At 31.5% G+C, this 11484-nt stretch overlaps 1 protein-coding gene across 1 annotated transcript in view; it reads right to left on the bottom strand.

The window, feature by feature from the left end:
• Nucleotides 1–269: 269 nt before the first annotated feature.
• Nucleotides 270–11484, bottom strand: part of CHL1 (cell adhesion molecule L1 like) — a 110057-nt gene continuing 98842 nt past the window's right edge. Inside the window, exons 22-26 of the mRNA XM_044656821.1 lie at nucleotides 9065–9244; nucleotides 4935–5096; nucleotides 4047–4178; nucleotides 1743–1815; nucleotides 270–486 (exon numbers count right to left, since the gene is read on the bottom strand). Of these exons, the coding sequence (XP_044512756.1) occupies nucleotides 270–486; nucleotides 1743–1815; nucleotides 4047–4178; nucleotides 4935–5096; nucleotides 9065–9244 (764 nt within the window). The remainder of the gene's footprint in view (nucleotides 487–1742; nucleotides 1816–4046; nucleotides 4179–4934; nucleotides 5097–9064; nucleotides 9245–11484) is intronic.

Raw genomic sequence — 11484 nt, 5'->3', positions numbered from 1 at the left:
GAACACTGATTACTCAATATTTGAGACCAACTAGGTTGAATCTGGTTATCATGGTGATGTTCATTCTTCTTTGAATTCAGCCCATGATAACATAGACCAGAAGAATTTGCTCTTATCCATTAATGGCAGTGACGTATTCTTGGTTTAATTGCTGGATGTTTGGTCCTGGCTAAACCCAGTTCTGTTTTTGTGGACAAGTATTTGTTTATTCATATAGATCAACATGGAAAAATGAGATGAGTCTTTCATGCGGTTTATGTACACAGAGTTTATGAACGAAGTGGAAAAGTTGCCATTGAGCTTCCAGTACTCTCCACTGATCCTTTCTCCTTAGACCCAGTGTAAGCTCCAATAAATGACCCATCTTCATTGAATAAGCCATGGTCTCCTTCTCCATAGTCCACCAAGCTATCAGCACTTTCTGTGGCCTGAAGATCCCTGTTAAGGGATTGTAGGCTTCCTTTAAGTGGTTTTTCATCACTGTCACTAAAAAATAAAAGAAAAAAATTCCAACAAAAATCTAGAATTATGGCTTCAAAGGAACACAAGGCTCCATATTTTCATAAGAGAGATTGAGAGTACAAAGGTTTCTTAGATATTATGCAGTCCAACATTTTTTTTATTATAGATAATTTAATGAGGGCTCAGAAAGAATAAGCAAATACCAGCTTGACCTAAGTGCTACAGGTAGGAGATGATCCAGACTTTCAGAGTCCAAAACAATTTTTATTTCCAAAGATAGTCATATAAATTAAAACTGAACATAATAATTCAAATGAATACAATAATTTAAAATGAGAGTGCTGGCAAAAGTATAAAAAAGATCTTCTCATAAAGGAGTTTTATTTCAAATAACCTCAAGTGACACCTAAGTGAAGATATTTCCACATGAAATTTTTATATTTGTGTCAAATTATCAACATTCTACATATTAAGAAAATTATATCTTTTTACTCTTTCAAGAAAAAAACAAGATGAAATCATTTGGGGGGAAACTAAAACTTATTTTTTTTTATTCTGGAGTACTTATTATTTGCTGAGCTTTATGTTAAGCTCACTTGTATAAGCATAGTGACAGGAGCTATCAGATTAGGTCATTTAATCTACAAATGTGTGCTAGGTACTTTCTTGTGACCTGAGAGATTTAGAATTTATTCCAGAGAATTGATATGTAAAATGACTTACTCAGGCTGACATAGTCAGTATGTGTTGAGAGAATTATTTTAACCCAGATTTTCTGTCTTCTTATCTATTATTACATTCTACCCCTTCAATTAACTCTATTAATCTAGATGCTCTCTCAAATATTATGAATATATGAAGAAGCATATGTATGTATACATATTTACATGTATATATTAGATTTTAAACTTTAGATTTAGGGTAACAAATTTTTCCTAAATATATAAATTTTTAAATTTTATTTGAATTTTCTGATATATCAATACCTACAAAACTATTCTGTCATTTCTTTATATTTAAATATAGAAAAGTCCAACTCCTCAAAGAGAAAAAAATATTAAATTAAAAACATTGAAAATGGAAGAAAATGATACCAAACAGAAATCTATCAATAACTACCCATCTCGTTTCTATGGATATTTTGCTTATTGATTTTTATTTGAATAACACACTATGGTCCTATATGATTTTACATCAAAATGAACAGGTAAATTATTTTTTGAAGATTCATCTTCTATACTTTTGGTTGTTTTTGTTGTGAAATTATGCATTAAAATTACCTGTACTCGCCAAAAGTTTCATCTTTTCCTGACTGTACTTCTGGATCTGGATGTAAATCTTCCTTCTCTTTCACTGTAGGGAAAACAAAATCAAATTTTTTTATTTTGAAAGGAAAAAATTATTTTTGCAATCTACATTTTGGACAAGAATTGGTTAGTTAATTTTTGTCAGTTGCTCATTAAACATGTTGTATTATACTAGTGATGGTATATTATCAAAGGAATTTTGTCTGTGTCAATTTAATTAAAACTCAGTTATACCAATAGAAAAACAAATAATCTTATGTTCACATACATGGCCCTAGAATAGTCAAAGTATTTGAACAGCCTCAGTAGGATTGACCTCTACATTTTGGGGGAAGAGGGTAGACAATCTTAGTGAGTAGTAGATATAGTCCAGAATATTTTGTGCTCTTAACAATTACTAAATTATATATTTTCTTCAATTAAAAGATAATGCACAGGGGCAATTGGGTAGCTCAGTAAATTGAGAGCCAGGCCTAGAGATGGGAGGTCCTATATTCAAATTTCACCTCAGACACTTTTCCCAGCTGTGTGACTCTGGGCAAGTCACTTGACCCCCATTGCCTACCTTTACCACTCTTCTGCCTTGGAGCCAATACTGGCTCCAAGACAGAAGGTAAGAGTTTAAAAAAAAATAATGCATTATAATGTAATATTGACATGAAAGAGTTTGGATGGAGTAATTGAGAGTATAGATTAAAGACTCAAAATTATAGAATTTTAGTCTTATAAACTTATGGCAGAAAAGTTTTCAGAGATGGTATAATTAACTTCCATTCTTTATCAACACCTTATTTATTTTTAACAAATGAGCCTGCTGAGGCCAAAGAAGAAATCTGACTTACCCAAAGTTGCACATAGCAGGGTCCAACTACCACTGACAGAAAATCATTTAAGTAGATTGAATCATATTTTTCTCATTATTGTAACAAGGTTAAAATTACTGAATACCACTTACCATGCAGTATGTTTATGAGGACCAAAAAGGTAATGCATGTGAAAGTATTTGTAATCTACAGAATTCTATATGAATATAAATTACAACAAAGGCTTAATTCAGATCAATGCTGGTAAATAAGATAAGACTGATTCCCTTATTTGGTTCAATCATATACTCTCCAAGATCTATAGTTTCCTCTAACATCAAAGTATCAATTTGCCTAGAGGTGGGGTTTATGGAAGGCTCAAAACAGGAAAAGAAGCTCATGAGAGTATTTTCTTTCCTTTGCTGATAAGACAGCTCTAAAGGTCGACTCACCAGATTCATAGTAAAGAGCACCCTCCCCTATAATGGTGGATCTCTTTCTTTCATCTCAAAATACATGATAAACATATTTTTATTAGAAGTCATTTTTTAGCTATGGTAAAAATGTCTTAACATTACATTTCAGAAGATATTTGAGCATATGACATGATTTGCCCAGGCCACAGAGTGAAAGCTGATTTAAGAAGCCCAATCATATCTCTCTTATATGCCACATTGTCATTTTTTTAAAAGACAAGGACACTGACAAAAACTACTTTTAATGAGAAAGCATGAGTATGGGTATCAATTCTGAATGAGTAGAGAAAGTACTCATTCTAAGAGATCATGGATATTTCAAAATAGTGATATTTATAACTAACATAAAATTGTAATTCAAGTTCTATTCAATCAGATTCATTAAAGTTATTGAGCAACTACTATATGTAAGTCAATCCCAGGCAAATATTTAGAAGACTATTAAAAGTAATGATGGTCCTTTGTCTCAATAGAATTGAAGCTTATTATGGGTGGAATAGTACAGTAAATAGATACAAAAGTGCACAATGACTACACTCCAAAACAATATGAGATATTCCTGAAGAAATGGTCAAAGTACTATTAAACATTCTGAGAATGGAAAGTTTTGATCTGCTAGAGGCAAAAAGGGAAGTTTTTTTGATGTTTGGATCATAAATGTAGAAATGGAAGAAACCTCAGAGGTCATCCTGGCTACCTGCCTTCTCATTTAATAAATGAAGAAACTGAAGCTTAGAGACCTTAAGTGGCTTGATTTGGATTATAAGACTATAATATGTGAAGTGATATTTGATCCCAGATTTCCCTGTCTCCAAGTCCACTGCTCTCTCCCTAAAACCTCTCTACCTCTGAAAATGAACTGGGCCAAGCCTCTCTACCTCTGAAACTGAAGAAAGACCAAGCTGGTCCTCAAAAAATGGGAGTAATTATTTTGATTAACTATATAAAAGAGTTTATTTTTTAATGAAATTCAATTACATGACACAGTATAACATTACCTGAATATTTTCCCCCTTTGTTTCTTCTCACAAAGCAAATAGTTAATAATATTAATGTAAGAAGTGCTATGGCACACATCAGTCCAATAAACCATCCTTGGGTAGAGATGTTGTCATATAAGCCTGCATATGCTGTTATAGAGAAAGAGAAGTCACATCAATTCCAGAATGGCGCATAAACTGAAACTGTTCATGCTGGGGCAATAAAATGATACTCTTTTAAATAAATGAATGAATGAATGAATGAATGAATGAATGAATGAATTACTATGCATATATATATATGTGTGTGTATATTTATACGCATGCGCACACACACACACACACACACACACACATACACACACACACACACAAACACACACATAATACTGCTTAGTCCCCCAGTAAGTCACTTCTAGCTCTGGTAATTTCTACTTTTATTTTTAGAGATACCATATCCTTGATATTTCACTGAGGGAATTATTAAATATGTAATTATTTTCGAACAAGGTACAATTCAGGTTATATTTGATTTAATTAGGAAAGGAAAATAGGAGATATAAAGTCATATACCAAAGCAGTATTATGCAAGAAAAGGTGAAGGGCACATTAGTTGCATGCAGATTTTCCCAGAGGAAGATTTTAAAACATGCATTAATTAGTATTGCTTTTATGGTTAGGAAGGAACTATAGTATTGTCTAAACATGACTAGTGATTTGTTGGGAGTAATGTGCAGATTTTTCATTTGGCTAATCTATAGATACTACACAAAGCTAATTTTTTATTGTGATTTCAGCAATTTAACTTCTCTACAAGTTCACCAGTAACTTAAGGAAGAATGAAAAATTATATCATCCACAAAACATGCTTCATATGGTCAGACCAGAACACCTTTGAGTTCTCACCTCTCCCCCTTGTCTCAATTACATCTTCAAAAATGCTATTGTTATCAACCCAATTCTTAGTCACTAGACGAACTGTATGTTCATTTTCAGGGTCAAATGTCTCAAGTGGGTGAACCTTTTGGGTAGGATTTACTGCTTCTGAAATCTTCCCGACATTCTTACCTATGAAAGGTACATAGTCAAGTCATGTTCATTCTTAAACAAAAAACAAAAAGTATGACTTTGACAGGGAAAGAGATTGTTATTCATTTTGAACAAGACTTATCTATTAGTATTTTCCTTTTATTGAACATTTTCTAAACTTGAGGAAAGAAAAGACCATTGTAAAGAAGTATATTGTCTTCTCTGTTATGATTCAGCATTTTCCTATTGATCAGTATAGAATTTATTAAATTTCTACTCTGTGAAAGTCACTGTGAGCACTGAGGAAACAAAACAAATTGGCAAAAGTCAGTCCATTTTGTCAAGAAGGTCATGGTTCAAGGGAGAAAGCTTCAGGAAGCTTGCTATGTACAAACTGGATGTATGGAGGGTAAATTGGAGATAATCTTTGAGGGAAGGTGCTAAGATTAAGGAAGTCTAGGAAAGGTTTCTCAGGGAAGGCAAGCCTTCAGCTTTGACTTGAAGGAAGCCATGGAAGTCAGGAAGAGGAGAGGAGAGTTCAAGGCATGTGAGAAAAAAATGAAAATTCTCAAGAGTTAGGAGGGAGACTATCAAAGAGGCCAGTGTCATAGAATCAATAAGACATGGAGAAATGGCATGTGGTTTAAAAACACTGGAAAGGCAGGAAGGGAATAATTATGGAAGGCCTTAAAAGCCTAAAAGGACCATTTATATTTGACTTAATATGGAACCACTGGTTTTGGTTATGAAGTGTTTACTTATACCTTTAAAATTATATGTATGTGCCAAATGACTCCAAGTTCATTTACCTTTTTACTCCCTAAAACTACCTAAAATTGAAAGGAATCATTTTTGTTTTTCCTATAATCTGGTTTGACATTATTGAATTCATTTATTTCTTTATTTGTACATTTTAATTTGCTTGTTTATTTCATTTTATTTTTCCATATTTATTAGGAACAATTGGATAACAGAATGATTTCTATTTTATTTCTATTCAATATTTTCTATTCAGATATGAATTTCTACTTCTATTTTCTATTTCTATTCAAATTTCTATTTCTATTCTACTCAATTGTGAATTCTTTCTATTCAAATTTCTATTTCTATTAAAATGTGAAATGTTATCATAGTATAATACTGCTAATGGAAATAAATATTCTAGTTTTCTGGTTTTTTTCCTTCATCAAAATGGAAGTGAGACAAAAAACAATTTGTCCATTTTTGTAATCTTCTATGTGTTTATAAATGAAATACCATTAAATACTGGGATAAAAATGGAAATGCTTTTGATCTTTGAAATAAAATCATTTAAGTAAAATTCTAAACAGACTGACTGAATCCAATTCCAGTCAACAAACATTTACCAAGCACTAATTATACAATTATACCTTACAATTTGTGCTTGGCAAAGAATATTCAAATAAAGAAATAGTAATCCAATATAGGTTAGTTATATCATCAAACAGTTCAGAAACGAATGTTAAATTAATGTACATGAGGGCAATTTTTTTACCAAGTAAAATATATTTGCTTCCTCATCAGTAGGATCTAAACTCAAGACCTAATATATTCCTTACTATTTCTTGATCTTCTGATTGCCAGCAAAAGATATAATTCTCATAGCAATACCTATGAAAGCCTAAATTTTTAGTGATAAGAGTTTGGAAGGAAGTGAAAATAAATGTATTTTTTGTGACTTGCAGCATGATGCTTATCACAAGGCATAGTGTAAATCAAAAACATGTTACATGGAAGAAGCCTGTAACAATTTAATAGAGAGGACTAGAGTTGGAGACATTGGGCTTCTATTTGTTCCAAGGAGATTTATTTATTACAATGCCCAGAGGAACTTGATAGAAAGAGAAAAATACATTCACTGAAAGGTTCCCACCTAATAATCAAAGCTGATCAATTGTCTTCCAAATGACCACTCTGGGCAGAAATGAAACAGATGGTTATAGCATGTCAAGGATTAGTTTTGGATAAATGATGAAGAGAACTTTTATAAATAGCATGTGTGTATATCTAGCTACCTAGCTATCATCTAACCATCATCTACATATATACAAAAAAAGATCCAAATTCACAAATACATACACACACATTGTAGGTAGCATCTATATCTAAGTATACAATTATTTCCTTAAAGGGAGAAGTTAGAACCAAGAGTTGAATAGTGAGATAAGTAAAATATGTGACTATCTATCTAAAATTTAGTCCTATCTGAAGAATAATGGGCAGATAAGCTTTAATTGTATTATTTAAATACTAAGGAGAAAAAATATGAGATAGTTTCCAATTTGTACATGAAGTATCCTTTTGAATATGCTTATTGGTATGAAATAATTAGATTTTATTGGAAATTTGGGGGAGTTATTTATTATAGTTATTATTGATTTTTATTTCTTTTTTTGAAAAGGCCATGTTCAACTCCTTTGGGGAAATATATTTTTTATGTATTTCTTGGTAAATATGGTCATCTGGTACACCAAATACCTAGAGAAGAAAAATCACTAACAGCTGGAAAGGGACTTGTAGATGGATTAGGATAAGTACAAAATCCTGGAGAGGTAAAATGTGAAGAAATCTTTCTTCATAAAGCAAACTGAAACATAAGTTTGTTTAAGAAATAAGCTTTAGAAAAATGTAAGGCAGTTATCAAGTTTTAAATTGCAGGAAGAACACAGCATTAGTTATAAATGTAGTTACTATCCCAGTGTAATTCAAGAGCAGAATTATGAGAAATAGCATTGAAATTCTCAACAAACCACAAAGCCTTCATTTCAGAGCGTTCACCATAAGTTAGTGTTTTAAATAAGCAAGTATTATTTTTAAAAAATCCATTTACAAATAATGGACTCTGATGTGTTAAAACGATGGAAGAACTCTTCTCAGACAGTACATTGCTGATTTCTTTCTGAGTAAAGTAGTTGGTTTGACCATCTCTTTTCCATTTACGAGGATCTTACACAGAACTTAAAGTCAGTGGCCTGAGAAAATCTCTTCAGCAAGTCCAGCATTGGGTGTTTGCTGACATCCCTGAATTCATTTGAACTCCACTACAGGAAAGTTGCTCAGAAATGGAAATCATGACTATTAGGCATTTTTCAGGTATCATAAAAACTCAATTGTTATTATAAACAGCCAGATTAATGAATAATTCATTAAGAATTACTCTTGTTGCCTAAAGGTAAATTTGTCCCAATGAAAAATTTAGAAACTGTACAAATTTATATAATTACATAACCCTCCCAAAACATTTGAAGATTAGCAAGAGAGTCAAAATCTTGAGGAAGAATATAGCATATGTTGATAAAAACATGCTATTTGGTACTACCAATATGGTGTATATTTGTATGGATTTAAGCCAATATATTTGTGACTATTTTCACAAGTGAAACTTTTTCCTTCAGTTCATTTCACTTTTTGCTCTCTCTCTCTCTTTCATTATAAAAAAATATTAGAACAAATAGAAATTTGAGTATAAACTCTTCATTACATGAGAGGAAACTGAGCCCCTTTGAGAATTAATGACTGGCCAAAAGAAAAAGAAAATGTATATCTTGATAGAATTCTGATAGGGATTCCCAGGTCAGTGTTATTTATACAATACTATGATGCTTATGATACCTGATTTGTATTGCTTTCATTCAGACAATTATTTTTAGAGCTCTCACTGTGTACATTATTTTCGTATTTTCTTTCTTTCCTTCTAAACTTGAACTAGGCTATAAACATATATTTACCTATTTTATAAAATTTACCTAAAATCTCTTGATTCCTCTCACTTCTCTTCCATATTCTTCCCACTTAACTTTATTCTTTCTCTTCATATGTCACTTAGCATCAATGAGATAGAACTAAGCAGGGATACTGATATAATAACATTGTTTAAATTCAAGCAAGTATAATGTCTTTAAAAAAACATAAAAAACTTCCTTAGTGTAATAAAATTCCTTTTTTTTTTTTAAACTTAGGCACCTCTATTAACACTATTAACTTACTCCCTTCTCCTGTTGTGCAGCCTTCCTCAGTAACAGGTTTACCACAGCCTTTGGAAGTACATGCCTTCAAGTAGAATTTATATTTGGTCGTGGAATTGAGATCTGGAACACGCCAACTGAGTTTTGAAGGATTTGTGATGTTGATTTCCTTTAATTCTCCAATCTCATCTGTGTCATTGACTAAAAAATAAAAAAGAATAGAAATGAAACATAAGATTTACAATTTCCATAAAATTTAATAAAGCAGGAGAGTTACAGCTTTGGGCTACAAAAGGACAGATATTATAAACTAATTTTTCCTTATTCAATTATCTACAGTTGCTTGCAGCTTTTTGTTATTTTATTATTTTCCTTTATCATCATTATTAATTTTTGAAAGGGAAATGTTACTGATCTTAGCAAACAAAATGCCTACATCAATAAAGTGTCAAAATGAACCCTGCTATATAAAAGCTACTTTATGTGAGATTAAAATTTTTGAATCATACCACATAATAATTAAAGTTTAAAAAATTTTGTTCATCTACATCAATATTACAAATTTATATTTATGAAAAATAGTCTAACGAAATAATTTTAAAGCAATATTTAATTACTATCATGTATTATTTGTCAAGAACGAAGGAATGTGGTAACATAGTACAATGAAAAGAGTATGGGCTCTGAAGTCAGTAATTGTAAGTTCAAATCCTGCCTCAGATACTCACTACCCTTGTGTCCTTGAGTATAACACTTAACATCCCTTGATTTCAGTTCCCTCCTTTGTAAAATAGAGGGATGGTAGGATATGACTTTGAGATGCCATCTAGTTGTACACAGGTAGATAGAACATATATTGGTCTAACACATTATTTGTAATATTCAATGTTTATATATATATAAAATGAAAACATATATGTTTAGGCATATATTTCCAATCTCTCTCATAAATGCAAAAATGAATTCAACTAATCAAACTATGTTCTAAATACTTTTCATAGGTTTGATAATCACATAGAATAAATTGATATAGCAAAAGTTAAGTAATAAAAATTTGACCAATAGTGACTAATCTGATGACTCTAAGACAAGGGATAGTCTTAGAGTTTCAGTGAATTTTTTGAAGCATATTTTAATTAACAAGGAATTGACATTATTTATCCTGTAACCTTCATTTCTGGTAATGTGCTGATGTTTTTTGGATATATACATGATCACAACATCAGTGTTTCTTTTTTTTTTTTAACTCTTGTTGAGACATAGGCTTCTTGTATGGTTATATTACTAATCTCCCTCTTCATCCTTCATATTCATAAAACTAAAAGGAGATAATCACAGAACCACATTTGTAAACAAAATAGACATAAATTTGCATATAAAATGCAGAGCAAAGTAATGGTTTCCTGGAATAGGTTTATGGACAGGTCTATTTTTTTTTAATGAATCAAGGGAAGATTGCTACCCCTCAACTTTATAAATTATCTCTCAAAGGTCTGAGCATGAATTTCTGTAATTATTATTGATTTTTTAACTAATTTTTTTCTCTGGAAAGAAGAACTGGCTTTAGAGTAATCCTGCCCTGGGTTGAAGTGTTACCAGTGACACAGCATTCATTGTGTTTTCGTGCCATCAAGACATCTATATTATTAGTAGATAAGTAAGTAGTTTCTATGTGCCAGATGGCTGGAGTAAGAGGTGAGAAGATAGACTTTGGTCTCAAAATATTGCAATGATTTGAGGAAAGACAGAATATAAAGAAGATTTAGAAAGTAACAGTGGGTTGAGGTGCCCAAGTTAGAGGAAGTGTTAAGATGTCAGTGAAGCAGACCAGAGCCTTGGTTCCAAAAAGAAATGGTAAAACCTTACCTTATATATATATATATAGGTAAATATAGATATAAATGTAGATATATAGATCTATTTTCAGTGGTGAGGAAACAAGAATGATAGCCAGAATTTAGCATAATAAGATAACTAGAAAGAAATATGGATATTTGGTTCTAAGAAATATTATTTAAAAGATCATCTACTGGCAGCCCAAAACAGCTTCATTTAAGACCACATATTGCAAAGAATTTAGTGGTCTACATTGGAAGATGTGTAGATTGGAAAATAATAGGGGAAGGAAAATCTCGAAGGATGTAGAAGGTGATGGAAAATCAAATGGACAGAACTAGGAGAATATGGTATACAACAACATAAAAAAAACACATTTTATGATAACACATTTACAATCTATATCAGATTGCCTTCTGTCTTGAGGAGGAGGGAAGAGGCGAAAGGAGAAAGAGAATATGGATCTTAAAATGTCAGAAAATGATTATTAAAAATGTAACAATATATAAAATGAAATTTAAAGGAATAAAGAAGAGGAAAGGAATTCGCATTTAAGGAGTGTCTACTTTGTGTCAGGTACTGTTAAGCACTTAAATAAAGGTGAC

Source organism: Gracilinanus agilis, chromosome 1 (genome assembly GCF_016433145.1).
Source record: "Gracilinanus agilis isolate LMUSP501 chromosome 1, AgileGrace, whole genome shotgun sequence".
Classification (NCBI taxonomy): domain Eukaryota; kingdom Metazoa; phylum Chordata; class Mammalia; order Didelphimorphia; family Didelphidae; genus Gracilinanus; species Gracilinanus agilis.
This window is presented reverse-complemented; position numbering and strand designations above follow the sequence as displayed.